This window comes from Oncorhynchus nerka, linkage group LG8 (assembly GCF_034236695.1).
Source record: "Oncorhynchus nerka isolate Pitt River linkage group LG8, Oner_Uvic_2.0, whole genome shotgun sequence".
Lineage (NCBI taxonomy): Eukaryota > Metazoa > Chordata > Actinopteri > Salmoniformes > Salmonidae > Oncorhynchus > Oncorhynchus nerka.
The window spans coordinates 11,788,891-11,804,605 of NC_088403.1; the positions used below are offsets into that span (position 1 = coordinate 11,788,891).

Consider the following 15,715-nt stretch of genomic DNA (forward strand, 5'->3'; position numbering starts at 1 on the left):
ATGTACTCATCCCTCTGGACACCTACAGCATGATCTCACACACACACACACACACACACACACACACAGAGAGAATTCACCCCCACACACTGTGTCTCTCATTCCTCTGGGTTGCAGTCAGTCTCAAAGACACTAGGCCTGTATGTGTCTGTGTGGTTTGTTCTTTATGGTCTGTCGATCATAAAGCTCATGTTTGATCACTAGGGAGGAGGACTCCACGTCCTCATCCACCTCCCCTCCCCCTGGGGGCAGGGAGTTTAACACCACACACAGAATTCCCCCCCACACACATACCCACAGAGAGAGAGAATCCACACACCCACAGAGAGAGCGAGAATCCCCACACCCACAGAGAGAGCGAGAATCCCCACACACAGAGAGAGAGAATCCCCACACACACACAGGAAGCCCCAGCGCTACTCCCCCAGCCCCTCTAGAGACTTTAAAAAACAGTGTAGGAAAACAAGGAAGCATGTTCTACTTGATGTCTTTAGTCTTTACTGACGGGTCCATTGATTTCTGCAACATACAAACAGGTCTGCGTTGTGTGGGAGGAGGAGGGGTGTCAGAGAGAGGGTCTGTGACCCAAAAAGGCACCATGTTCCCTATATAGTGCCCTACTTTTGACCAGAGCCCCCATAGGGCCCTATTCCCTACATAGTGCACTACTTTTGACCAGAGTCTGGTCTGTTCATAAGTAGTGGACTATATAGGGAATATGGTGCCATTTGGGATGCAAGCAGTTTCCAAGAGGAGTGGACCAACCAACACGGCTGAGCATGTCGCTACACGTGCTGCTGCTGCTGATGATGATGGGAGAAGGGGGGGGGCAGCACTCTCCAAAAGGCACAGGCGGGCTCCAAAACAAATGCTAGTGGTAGCAGTTAGGGTCCAAGGGAATTCAACTCCAGGCCTGGAACGCCAAAGTACTCCTGGTTTAGTTCATTGATTGATTGAATCATGTCTCTGATTGGCCAGAGAGTCTAATCATCTGGCGATGTCATCACCGGGTTTTAATTAGTCTGATTAGAAGGAGCGAGAGAGAAAGAAACCCAGGAGACTTGAAGTCCTCCCGGACTGGAGTGGACTGTCCCTGTTGTAGCAGGGCAGAAACTGAGGAGGAGAAACAGCATATACAAAAATATCCTTTACAATAGAATTGACAAAAAGAGCCATTATTATTACACAATCTGGAGCCCGTTTGCCATCTCAGCAAGAGGACGGCGCTATGCCAGGTCCAGCTGATTCAAAACCTTTACACGTCATTAGAACAAAACCCTGCAATATTTGCTAGAACAAGAGGGCAAATCATTTACAGTAGGAGGAACATTGGGGAGAGGGAGGGGTGTCATGGACAGACTAGTTACATCTTCTGTTAATACGAATATTTAGAGGGAGCACATTAAATATTATATACCTAGTTGCCCTGTACATGTAGAAAACAATGCATATATAGCTATCGAGAAGTTAGCAAAACAAATGAATCTAAATAATATAACAGTAGTCCTCTGTCCCCAGTGATACATGTCTTCTTCTGTAATGTCATGATACAAGTCTACAAGTACAGAAGATAAGAAAGTCAAGTCTTTTTCTGGAATAGAAAACTAAACAAAAATATGAATCTGGATCCAATGTGACGGTTTGTTTCGGACTAAGAGTCAAATCCTAACTTGCATTTAAGACAAATTCTCTCCCATTCACATCTTCATGACTAAGTGAAAATTCAACTTAAGTGGAAGTTAGGATTTGCCCCCAAAGGGAATAAGGCAGGTTTGTATGGTCCCAGCAGAGAAGGAGATAACATCCCAAATGACACACTATTGCCTAAGTAGTACACTACTTTTGACCAGAGCCCTATGGTCCCTGGTCAAAAGTAGTGCGCTATATAGGGAATGGAGTTCCATTTGGGAAACACTTAATAGCACCAGCACACAGACAGCCCCTGGCAACTGGCACAAGTACAGCAGAAAGGTGTACCGTTGCATCCTGGGTAGATTATCTAAATTGCTTTGCAGATTGTGTTTTAGGCTTGGTCTCAAATGGCAACCTGTTACCTACATGTACAAGAATCTGGCCAAATATACAGTGCACTATTTAGGGAATAGGGTGCCATTTCACATCTGCCCTGTTAGTTAGGAAAAGGTGTCAGTGTCCAAGGATGGGACAGCACCCAGTCATCTCCTTCATACACAGTGGCCCTTGTAAGAGACAAGGTGAGGATCAAGGAGGAGGGTGGAGGAGGGCAGTGAAGGGGGCTGTAGGTAGAAGCCATGATCATGTCCACTGTGTAGGGGGGTCCCTGGGGCCTCTGGGTTGTGTGCAGCGGTTACCGTATCCTGGAACACAAGAGAAGAACAGTGTTGTGATTAAAGCCTTTGGGACTTTTTCAGGCCACGTCACCTGACCAGGAAACATTCAGGTTCTTGGTTGTGGTTATATGTTATGACTAGAGACCAGCGTTGACCTGGTCAGGAACAACTCAGGTTCTTGGTTGTGGTTATATGTTTTGACTAGAGACCAGCGTTGTCCTGGTCAGGAACAACTCAGGTTCTTGGTTGTGGTTATATGTTATGACTAGAGACCAGCGTTGTCCTGGTCAGGAACAACTCAGGTTCTTGGTTGTGGTTATATGTTATGACTAGAGACCAGCGTTGTCCTGGTCAGGAAACATTCTGGTTCTTGGTTGTGGTTATATGTTATGACTAGAGACCAGCGTTGTCCTGGTCAGGAACATTCTGGTTCTTGGTTGTGGTTATATGTTATGACTAGAGACCAGCGTTGTCCTGGTCAGGAACAACTCAGGTTCTTGGTTGTGGTTATATGTTATGACTAGAGACCAGCGTTGTCCTGGTCAGGAACAACTCAGGTTCTTGGTTGTGGTTATATGTTTTGACTAGAGACCAGCGTTGTCCTGGTCAGGAACAACTCAGGTTCTTGGTTGTGGTTATATGTTTTGACTAGAGACCAGCGTTGTCCTGGTCAGGAACAACTCAGGTTCTTGGTTGTGGTTATATGTTATGACTAGAGACCAGCGTTGTCCTGGTCAGGAACAACTCAGGTTCTTGGTTGTGGTTATATGTTATGACTAGAGACCAGCGTTGTCCTGGTCAGGAACATTCTGGTTCTTGGTTGTGGTTATATGTTATGACTAGAGACCAGCGTTGTCCTGGTCAGGAACAACTCAGGTTCTTGGTTGTGGTTATATGTTTTGACTAGAGACCAGCGTTGACCTGGTCAGGAACAACTCAGGTTCTTGGTTGTGGTTATATGTTCTGACTAGAGACCAGCGTTGTCCTGACCAGGAACAACTCAGGTTCTTGGTTGTGGTTATATGTTTTGACTAGAGACCAGCGTTGTCCTGGTCAGGAACAACTCAGGTTCTTGGTTGTGGTTATATGTTTTGACTAGAGACCAGCGTTGTCCTGGTCAGGAACAACTCAGGTTCTTGGTTGTGGTTATATGTTATGACTAGAGACCAGCGTTGTCCTGGTCAGGAACAACTCAGGTTCTTGGTTGTGGTTATATGTTATGACTAGAGACCAGCGTTGACCTGGTCAGGAACAACTCAGGTTCTTGGTTGTGGTTATATGTTATGACTAGAGACCAGCGTTGTCCTGGTCAGGAACATTCTGGTTCTTGGTTGTGGTTATATGTTATGACTAGAGACCAGCGTTGTCCTGGTCAGGAACAACTCAGGTTCTTAGTTGTGGTTATATGTTTTGACTAGAGACCAGCGTTGACCTGGTCAGGAACAACTCAGGTTCTTGGTTGTGGTTATATGTTCTGACTAGAGACCAGCGTTGTCCTGACCAGGAACAACTCAGGTTCTTGGTTGTGTTTATATGTTTTGACTAGAGACCAGCGTTGTCCTGGTCAGGAACAACTCAGGTTCTTGGTTGTGGTTATATGTTTTGACTAGAAACCAGTGTTGTCCTGGTCAGGAACAACTCAGGTTCTTGGTTGTGGTTATATGTTTTGACTAGAAACCAGCGTTGACCTGGTCAGGAACAACTCAGGTTCTTGGTTGTGGTTATATGTTTTGACTAGAAACCAGCATTGTCCTGGTCAGGAACAACTCATGTTCTTGGTTGTGGTTATATGTTATGACTAGAGACCAGCGTTGTCCTGACCAGGAACAACTCAGGTTCTTGGTTGTGGTTATATGTTTTGACTAGAGACCAGCGTTGTCCTGGTCAGGAACAACTCAGGTTCTTGGTTGTGGTTATATGTTTTGACTAGAGACCAGCGTTGTCCTGGTCAGGAACAACTCAGGTTCTTGGTTAAGGTTATATGTTTTGACTAGAGACCAGCGTTTTCCTGACTAGGAACAACTCAGGGCCCTAGTTATAGTAAACAACTATAGACACAACATGACCATATTTACTATCACTGTCCCTCCTCCTCCTCCTCCTCCTCACCCATCTCTGAGGAAGCCTTGCTCTCTGCTGTGCTGTCTGATACTGTGGTGTTGGTTGGTGATGTTTCCAGTCCTGCTGCATCTGAAATCTTCTTACTCCTCTCTCCTGACGGTTCTAGGACACAAACACACTGTGTCAGGTTACCCTGTCACGCAGTAACACACACACACAGTGTCAGGTTACTCTGTCACGCAGTAACACACACACACACCACACACACACACACACAGTGTCAGGTTACTCTGTCACGCAGTAACACACACACACTGTGTCAGGTTTCTCTGTCACGCAGTAACACACACACACACCACACACACTGTCAGGTTCCCCTATCACGCAGTAACACACACACACCACAACACAGTGTCAGGTTTCCCTGTCACGCAGTAACACACACACACTGTGTCAGGTTACCCTGTCACACCGTAGCACACACACACACACACACACACACACACACACACACAGTGTCAGGTTCCCCTATCACGCAGTAACACACACACACCACAACACAGTGTCAGGTTTCCCTGTCACGCAGTAACACACACACACTGTGTCAGGTTACCCTGTCACACCGTAGCACACACACACACCACACACACACACACACACACTGTCAGGTTCCCCTATCACCCAGTAACACACACACACACCACACACACACACACACTGTCAGGTTCCCCTGTCACGCAGTAACACACACACACACAGGTTTCCTGTCACACACAGTAACACACACACACACTGTGTCAGGTTACCCTGTCACGCAGTAACACACACACACCACAACACACACTGTGTCAGGTTTCTCTGTCACGCAGTAACACACACACACCACAACACAGTGTCAGGTTTCCCTGTCACACAGTAACACACACACACACTGTGTCAGGTTACCCTGTCACGCAGTAACACACACACACACCACACCACACACTGTGTCAGGTTTCTCTGTCACGCAGTAACACACACACACACACACCACAACACAGTGTCAGGTTTCTCTGTCACGCAGTAACACACACACACTGTGTCAGGGTTCCCTGTCACGCAGTAACACACACACACTGTGTCAGGTTCCCCTGTCACACAGTAACACACACACACACACACACACACACAGTGTCAGGTTACCCTGTCACGCAGTAACACACACACACTGTGTCAGGTTCCCCTGTCACACAGTAACACACACACACTGTCAGGTTACCCTGTCACGCAGTAACACACACACACCACAACACACAGTGTCAGGTTTCTCTGTCACGCAGTAACACACACACACCACAACACACACAGTGTCAGGTTTCCCTGTCACACCGTAGCACACACACACCACAACACACACAGTGTCAGGTTTCTCTGTCACGCAGTAACACACACACACCACAACACACACAGTGTCAGGTTTCCCTGTCACACCGTAGCACACACACACCACAACACACACAGTGTCAGGTTTCTCTGTCACGCAGTAACACACACACACCACAACACACACAGTGTCAGGTTTCCCTGTCACACCATAGCACACACACACCACAACACACACAGTGTCAGGTTTCTCTGTCACGCAGTAACACACACACACTGTATCAGGTTTCCCTGTCACACCGTAGCACACACACACACAGTGTCAGGTTTCCCTGTCACACCGTAGCACACACACACACAGCTGTTCCTTTAATAAATGCCTACAGTCTTATCATTTCAGGGCCATTTGTGGAACAGTGTACACCTCCAGCAGACTAACTAGGAAACCTAATAAAACCAAGCAGGCTAAAATATCAGCTTGGAGAAGTGTCAGATGAATACTACATTGGTAATTAGGTTACACAGACAGACTGCCTCTCTGCTCCCGACTCCAGACCTGACAAAACTCCTTCCAGACCAGACAGAACTCTTCCAGACATTTTAGATCATTTAATGACATCAATGATTAATTTTCATGGAGATCTGTGCAGAACAGAGTGATGTCTTACAGCCAAACCCCTGCTCTCTCCTAATCACCCATCTGAACATCAGAACAGAGTGATGTCTTACAGCCAAACCCCTGCTCTCTCCTAATCACCCATCTGAACAGTGATGTCTTACAGCCAAACCCCTGCTCTCTCCTAATCACCCATCTGAACAGAACAGAGTGATGTCTTACAGCCAAACCCCTGCTCTCTCCTAATCACCCACCTGAACATCAAACAGCAGAACAGAGTGATGTCTTACAGCCAAACCCCTGCTCTCTCCTAATCACCCATCTGAACATCAAACAGCAGAACAGAGTGATGTTTCCCCCTCAGGAGACTAAAGATGTGTCAGGGGTCCTGAGATCATCAAACAGCAGAACAGAGTGATGTTTCCCCCTCAGGAGACTGTAAAGATGTGTCAGGGGTCCTGAGATCATCAAAAGGTTCTACAGCTGCACCATCGACTGGTTGCATCACTGCCTGGTTTGGCAACTGCTCGGCATCTGACCGTAAGGCACTACAGAGGGTAGTGTGAACGGCCCAGTACATCATTCGGGCCAAGCTTCCTGCCATCCAGGACCTCTATACCAGGCATCTGACCGCATGGCACTACAGAGGGTAGTGAGAACAGCCCAGTACATCACTGGGGCCAAGCTTCCTACCATCCAGGACCTCTATACCAGGCCTCTGACCGCATGGCACTACAGAGGGTAGTGAGAACAGCCCAGTACATCACTGGGGCCAAGCTTCCTACCATCCAGGACCTCTATACCAGGCCTCTGACCGCATGGCACTACAGAGGGTAGTGAGAACAGCCCAGTACATCACTGGGGCCAAGCTTCCTACCATCCAGGACCTCTATACCAGGAATCTGACCGCATGGCACTACAGAGGGTAGTGAGAACAGCCCAGTACATCACTGGGGCCAAGCTTCCTACCATCCAGGACCTCTATACCAGGCATCTGACCGCATGGCACTACAGAGGGTAGTGAGAACAGCCCAGTACATCACTGGGGCCAAGCTTCCTACCATCCAGGACCTCTATACCAGGCCTCTGACCGCATGGCACTACAGAGGGTAGTGAGAACAGCCCAGTACATCACTGGGGCCAAGCTTCCTACCATCCAGGACCTCTATACCAGGCATCTGACCGCATGGCACTACAGAGGGTAGTGAGAACAGCCCAGTACATCACTGGGGCCAAGCTTCCTACCATCCAGGACCTCTATACCAGGCCTCTGACCGCATGGCACTACAGAGGGTAGTGAGAACAGCCCAGTACATCACTGGGGCCAAGCTTCCTACCATCCAGGACCTCTATACCAGGCATCTGACCGCATGGCACTACAGAGGGTAGTGAGAACAGCCCAGTACATCACTGGGGCCAAGCTTCCTACCATCCAGGACCTCTATACCAGGCTATGTCAGAGGAAGGCCCTAAAAATTGTCAAAGACTCCAGCCACCCTAGTCATAGACCGTTCTCTCTGCTACCCCACGGCAAGCGGTACCGGAGCGCCAAGTCTAGGTCCAAGAGGCTTCTGACAGCTTCTACCTCCAAGCCATAAGACTCCTGACCAGCTAATCAAATGGCTACCCAGACTATTTGCATTGCCCTCCCCCTCTTTATACCACTGCTACTCTGTTGTCATCTATGCAGTCCTTTTAATAACTCTACCTACATGTACATACTACCTCAACTAACCGGTGCCCCCCCCTGCTACCTCAACTAACCGGTGCCCCCCCCCCACCACCCTCCTCCCCACCACTGCTACCTCAACTAACCGGTTCCCCCTCCTCCCCACCACTGCTACCTCAACTAACCGGTGCCCCCCACCACTGCTACCCCCCCTCCCCACCACTGCTACCTCAACTAACCTCAACTAACCGGTTCCCCCCCCCCCCCCACCACTGCTACCTCAACTAACCGGTTCCCCCCTCCTCCCCACCACTGCTACCTCAACTAACCGGTGCCCCTCCCCACCACTGCTACCTCAACTAACCGGTGCCCCCTGCTACCTCAAACTAACCGGCCCCCCCCCCCACCACTGCTACCTCAACTAACCGGTGCCCCCCCCCTACCTCACCACTGGTTCCCCCCCTACCACTGCAACTAACCGGTTCCCCCCCCCACTGCTACCTCAACTAACCGGTGCCCCCCTGCTACCTCAACTAACCGGTGCCCCCCTCCCCCCACCACTGCTACCTCAACTAACCGGTGCCCCCCCCACTGCTACCTCAACTAACCGGTGCCCCCCCACTGCTACCTCAACTAACCGGTGCCCCCCCACCACTGCTACCCCAACCCCCCCCCACCACTGCTACCTCAACTAACCGGTTCCCCCCTCCTCCCCTGCTCCTCCCCAATTTCACTGCTACCTCACTGCTACCTCAACTAACCGGTGCCCCCACCACTGCTACCTCAACTAACCGGTGCCCCCCCCACTGCTACCTCAACTAACCGGTCAACCACTGCTACCTCAAACCGGTTCCCCCCTAACCGGTCCCCCCACCACTGCTACCTCAACTAACCGGTGCCCCCCACCACTGCTACCTCAACTAACCGGTGCCCCCCTGCTACCTCAACTAACCGGTCCCCCCCCCCACCACTGCTACCTCAACTAACCGGTTCCCCCCTCCTCCCCACCACTGCTACCTCAACTAACCGGTGCCCCCTCCCCCCACTGCTACCTCAACTGCTACCTCAACTAACCGGTGCCCCCCCCTCAACCACCACTGCTACCTCAACTAACCGGTGCCCCCCCACTCCCCCCCCGGTCCCCCCTCCTCCCCACCACTGCTACCTCAACTAACCCCCTGCCCCCTGCTACCTCAACTAACCGGTGCCCCCCTGCTACCTCAACTAACCGGTACCTCAACTCCCCCCTCCCCCCACCACTGCTACCTCAACTAACCGGTGCCCCCCACCACTGCTACCTCAACTAACCGGTTCCCCCCTCCTCCCCACCACTGCTACCTCAACTAACCGGTGCCCCCCTGCTACCTCAACTAACCGGTGCCCCCTCCTCCCCCCACCACTGCTACCTCAACTAACCGGTTCCCCCTCCTCCCCACCACTGCTACCTCAACTAACCGGTGCCCCCTGCTAACTAACCGGTGCCCCCCCCTGCTACCTCAACTAACCGGTCCCAACTCCCCCCCACCACCTCAACTAACCGGTTCCCCCTCCTCCCCACCACTGCTACCTCAACTAACCGGTGCCCCCCTACCTGCTACCCAACCTCAACCGTGCCCCCCCCCCTCCCCACACCACTGCTACCTCAACTAACCGGTGCCCCCCCACCACTCCCCACACCACTGCTACCTCAACTAACCGTGCCCCCTCCCCACACCACTGCTACCTCAACTAACCGGTGCCCCCCCCCTCCCCACCACTCAACTAACCGGTGCCCCCTGCTACCTCAACTAACCGGTGCCCCCTGCTACCTCAACTAACCGGTGCCCCCCCCCACACCACTGCTCAACTAACTAACGGTGCCCCCCTCCCCACACCACTGCTACCTCAACTAACCGGTGCCCCCCCTACCACTGCTACCTCAACTAACCGGTGCCACCCCTCCACTGCTACCTCAACTAACCGGTGCCTCCCCTCCCCCACACCACTGCTACCTCAACTAACCCGGCCCCCCCCCCCACCCACTGCCAACCCCCCTCAACTGCTACCTCAACTAACCGGTGCCTCCCCCTCCCCACACCACTGCTACCTCAACTAACCCGGTGCCCCCCACACCCACCTGCTAACCGGTCAACTAACCGGTGCCCCCCCCACTGCACTGCTACCTCAACTAACCCACATTGACTCTGCATCGGTACCCCCTGTATATAGTCTCCACATGGACTCTGCATCGGTACCCCCTGTATATAGTCTCCACATTGACTCTGTATCGGTACCCCCTGTATATAGTCTCCACATTGACTCTGTATCGGTACCCTGTATATAGTCTCCACATTGACTCTGTATCGGTACCCCCTGTATATAGTCTCCACATGTATATAGTCTCCACATTGACTCTGTATCGGTACCCCTGTATATAGTCTCCACATTGACTCTGTATCGGTACCCCCCTGTATATAGTCTCCACATTGACTCTGTATCGGTACCCCTGTATATAGTCTCCACATTGACTCTGTATCGGTACCCCCTGTATATAGTCTCCACATTGACTCTGTATCGGTACCCCCTGTATATAGTCTCCACATTGACTCTGTATCGGTACCCCCTGTATATAGTCTCCACATGGACTCTGTATCGGTACCCCCTGTATATAGTCTCCACATGGACTCTGTATCGGTACCCCCTGTATATAGTCTCCACATTGACTCTGTATCGGTACCCCTGTCTCCACATATAGTCTCCACATTGACTCTGTATCGGTACCCCTGTATATAGTCTCCACATTGACTCTGTATCGGTACCCCCTGTATATAGTCTCCACATGGACTCTGTATCGGTACCCCCTGTATATAGTCTCCACATGGACTCTGTATCGGTACCCCCTGTATATAGTCTGGCCATAGTTATTTCACTGCTGCTCTTTAATTACTTGTTACTTTTCTCTCTTATTCTCCTCCGTATTTGTTTGAAACTGCAATGTTGTTTAGGGGCTCGTAAGTAAGCATTTCACTGTCACCTGTTGTATTCGGCGCATGTGACTAATAAAATGTGATGTGATGTTTCCCAGCCAAACCCCTGCTCTCTCCTAATCACCCATCTGAACATCAGAACAGAGTGATGTTTTACAGCCAAACCCCTGCACTCTCCTAATCACCCATCTGAACATCAGAACAGAGTGATGTTTCACAGCCAAACCCCTGCACTCTCCTAATCACCCATCTGAACATCAGAACAGAGTGATGTTTCACAGCCAAACCCCTGCACTCTCCTAATCACCCATCTGAACATCAGAACAGAGTGATGTTTTACAGCCAAACCCCTGCACTCTCCTAATCACCCATCTGAACATCAGAACAGAGTGATGTTTCACAGCCAAACCCCTGCACTCTCCTAATCACCCATCTGAACATCAGAACAGAGTGATGTTTCCCAGCCAAACCCCTGCTCTCTCCTAATCACCCATCTGAACATCAGAACAGAGTGATGTTTCCCAGCCAAACCCCTGCTCTCTCCTAATCACCCATCTGAACATCAGAACAGAGTGATGTTTTACAGCCAAACCCCTGCTCTCTCCTAATCACCCATCTGAACATCAGAACAGAGTGATGTTTCCCAGCCAACCCCCTGCTCTCTCCTAATCACCCATCTGAACAGAGTGATGTTTTACAGCCAAACCCCTGCTCTCTCCTAATCACCCATCTGAACATCAGAACAGAGTGATGTTTTACAGCCAAACCCCTGCACTCTCCTAATCACCCATCTGAACATCAGAACAGAGTGATGTTTCACAGCCAAACCCCTGCACTCTCCTAATCACCCATCTGAACATCAGAACAGAGTGATGTTTCCCAGCCAGCTCTCCTAATCACCCATCTGAACATCAGAACAGAGTGATGTTTTACTCCTAATCACCCATCTGAACATCAGAACAGAGTGATGTTTCCCAGCCAAACCCCTGCTCTCTCCTAATCACCCATCTGAACAGAGTGATGTTTTACAGCCAAACCCCTGCTCTCTCCTAATCACCCATCTGAACATCAGAACAGAGTGATGTTTCCCAGCCAACCCCTGCTCTCTCCTAATCACCCATCTGAACAGAGTGATGTTTTACAGCCAAACCCCTGCACTCTCCTAATCACCCATCTGAACATCAGAACAGAGTGATGTTTTAAACAGAAGAGATGAGCCAAACCCCTGCACTCTCCTAATCACCCATCTGAACATCAGAACAGAGTGATGTTTACAGGGCTGAAGAAGAGATGATGCACTCTCCTAATCACCCATCTGAACATCAGAACAGATTATGTTTTACAGCCAAAGAGACGGAGGACACAGATTAATACTCTCCTAATCACCCATCTGAACATCAGAACAGAGTGATGTTTCACAGCCAAACCCCTGCTCTCTCCTAATCACCCATCTGAGAGGGAGGGACAAAACCACATCTGAGACTGACTGAGGCCCAAATGGCACTCTATCCCCTTCATAGTGCACTACTTAGGACCAGGGCCCATGCACTATATAGGGAATAGGGTTCCATTTGGGATGCATCCTAGGGCTTATGTTGGGTAATGAGACCCCCCTAAGCCATCAGAGGCAGCATGGGCAGCCAATCATTTAGCCTAAACACTGAAGAGATGAGCCACCTACCTCTCTCTGCTATCTGTGCCTGTGTACTCCTCTGCTCCTGTGGAGAGAGACGGAGGGCACAGATTAATAACAGGGCTGAAGAAGAGATGGAGGAGAGACGGAGGACACAGATTAATAACAGGGCTGAAGAAGAGATGATGGAGGAGAGACGGAGGACACAGATTAATAACAGGGCTGAAGAAGAGATGATGGAGGAGAGAGACGGAGGACACAGATTAATAACAGGGCTGAAGAAGAGATGATGGAGGAGAGAGACGGAGGACACAGATTAATAACAGGGCTGAAGAAGAGATGATGGAGGAGAGACTGAGGACACAGATTAATAACAGGGCTGAAGAAGAGATGATGGAGGAGAGACGGAGGACACAGATTAATAACAGGGCTGAAGAAGAGATGGAGGAGAGAGACGGAGGACAGATTAATAACAGGGCTGAAGAAGAGATGATGGAGGAGAGAGACTGAGGACACAGATTAATAACAGGGCTGAAGAAGAGATGATGGAGGAGAGACGGAGGACACAGATTAATAACAGGGCTGAAGAAGAGATGATGGAGGAGAGACTGAGGACACAGATTAATAACAGGGCTGAAGAAGAGATGAGGAGGAGAGACGGAGGACACAGATTAATAACAGGGCTGAAGAAGAGATGGAGGAGAGAGACGGAGGACACAGATTAATAACAGGGCTGAAGAAGAGATGGAGGAGAGAGAGAGAGGACGTATCTCAACGGAACATATAAAGCAGCCTAAAGCAGTTGTTCCTGTCTAGAACCAACACACCTCAACCCATCATCAAGCCCTTAATGACTTGAATCAGGTCTGCTAGTACTGGGCTGGAACTAAACCCTGCACACCCTGTGGGTCCCCAGAAGCAGGACTGGAGAACAGACGTCTAGAGGTTTGTTTCTATAAAGCTGGTGAGAATGGTGTTCACCTGAGGAAAACCTGCTCCTTTTCCTGACTGGTCCTCCGAGATACTCCAGTCTGATGGTCCTGGTGCCTTCAACTCTGATGGGTCTGGAGATGGACAGAGAGACAGAGAGAGAGAGAAAGTAAAAGACGAGAGAGAGAGAGAGACAGAGAGAGAGGGAGAGACAGAGGGAGAGAGAGGAGAGAGAGAGAGAGAGAGAGAGAGAGAGAGAGAGAGAGAGAGAGAGACAGAGAGAGAGAGAGAGAGACAGAGAGAGAGAGAGAGAGACAGAGAGAGAGACAGAGAGAGAGACAGAGAGAGAGACAGAGAGAGAGACAGAGAGAGAGACAGAGAGAGAGAGAGGGAGAGACAGAGAGAGAGAGGGAGAGAGAGAGAGAGAGGGAGAGAGAGGGACAGAGAGAGAGAGAGAGAGGAGAGAGAGGGAGAGAGAGGGAGAGAGAGGGAGAGAGAGGGAGAGAGAGGGAGAGAGAGGGAGAGAAAGTAAAAGACGAGAGAGAGAGAGAGACTTCCATAGAGAGACACCGTAGCTCTATATATTTGGGAGCCTCAAAGTGCCAGGCTTCTAGGCTGCGGACACAAGAGCATGTCTGTCATGTCTGGCCACGAGACGTCCCTTTTCAACAGCCTTTATGTACCCCTGACTTCCTCATTCATTCCATTGTAGCTGTTCTTACATGCTGGAGGTCATTTAAGCACCAAATACGACTGTTCCGTCGACCAACCCCCGTCTCCTCAGCTCTTAATGGTTGACTCTGCCCTTCCGGTCTTCATTGTGTGTTTAAGACTAGTTGTAAACGTAACACTAGTTGTAAACGTATATATGCCGTCTTGTGATATTTTTATGTTCTAGTATTTGATATTATTGTTATATTACCTTTGACCTGCATGTTGGAGTTTGGAGCTGAAGAGTTTCACTGGACCGTGTGCATGTGACTAATAAACTCTCATTTGATAAATGTCATGAACACACAGCGCACATCAACACACAACCTAATGAGAGCATGTTAATGCCAGAGAACGTTAACTCTGCTCTCCATCCCAGTCTCGCTCCATCCATTCATCCTCCCTCCCTTCACAGCAGCACAGGGCTGAGGCTGCCCTCCATCCCTGTCTCATCCATTCATCCTCCCTCCCTTCACAGCAGCACAGGGCTGAGGCTGCCCTCCATCCCCATCCATTCATCCTCCCTCCCTTCACAGCAGCACAGGGCTGAGGCTGCCCTCCATCCCTGTCCCATCCATTCATCCTCCCTCCCTTCACAGCAGCACAGGGCTGAGGCTGCCCTCCATCCCTGTCCCATCCATTCATCCTCCCTCCCTTCACAGCAGCACAGGGCTGAGGCTGCCCTGCAGGCAAGGGGTTCATAACAGTTGAACGAGGAGGGGGATTCAGAGAGGAACCATTAGCGGACAGTGAGGGGTGGGACTCTGGTTTGAGCGGAGCAGGGTTATTTGACATAGCCCTGCTGGCACAAAAAGATCCTTAACCAACTGAGAAGCTAATTTGATGAACAATATTTGTGCCACCTTGGTAATTGTGACACTGCATTATCATCAACAAACAAAAACAGACTTGCATTGAGAACCAGGCAGTAGCCCTGCTGCCTGTGGTAACAATAACGCAGCTATGATGACAAGTTGTAGCTGGGGAAACGTCCATAAGCATTAACCCCTCAGAGCTGGACCCAGTTGGACTCTGCTTATAATGATCTCTAGAATTAATTATCTGGCGGTCCTGCAACGTCTGCCCTTGGGCCTAATGACATCATGTCAATCAGGTACTGCTACTGGGGATATCAGACATAGGACCAGTAGTTTTTCAGACCATCTGAGCTGATCTGTTAAAACTCAGGGCCCTAGTTGTACTTGTAGACTATACCTGGGGCCTGAAGTACTTCCTGGTCTGGTCACATGGTGATGAAAACCTCCTGGCCCTATGTACGTCCCTAATAGAAGTTGAGTGGTGTGATGTTGTAACACTAAGGAGTTGGTGTGATGTTGTAACACTAAGGCAGCCAATCAGTTGGTGTGATGTTGTAACACTAAGGAGTTGTAACACTAAGGAGTTATTCTGGGCAACCTCAAGGATTTTTTATTTTAACTAGGCAAGTCCGTTAAGAGC

The 15,715-nt window shown here is 50.0% G+C and overlaps 1 protein-coding gene across 1 annotated transcript in view; it reads right to left on the minus strand.

The window, feature by feature from the left end:
- Positions 1 to 475: 475 nt before the first annotated feature.
- Positions 476 to 15,715, minus strand: part of ptpn12 (protein tyrosine phosphatase non-receptor type 12) — a 97,306-nt gene continuing 82,066 nt past the window's right edge. Inside the window, 4 exon segments of the mRNA XM_065021328.1 lie at positions 476 to 2,336; positions 4,419 to 4,532; positions 12,665 to 12,701; positions 13,598 to 13,680. Of these exon segments, the coding sequence (XP_064877400.1) occupies positions 2,275 to 2,336; positions 4,419 to 4,532; positions 12,665 to 12,701; positions 13,598 to 13,680 (296 nt within the window). The 3' untranslated portion in view covers positions 476 to 2,274.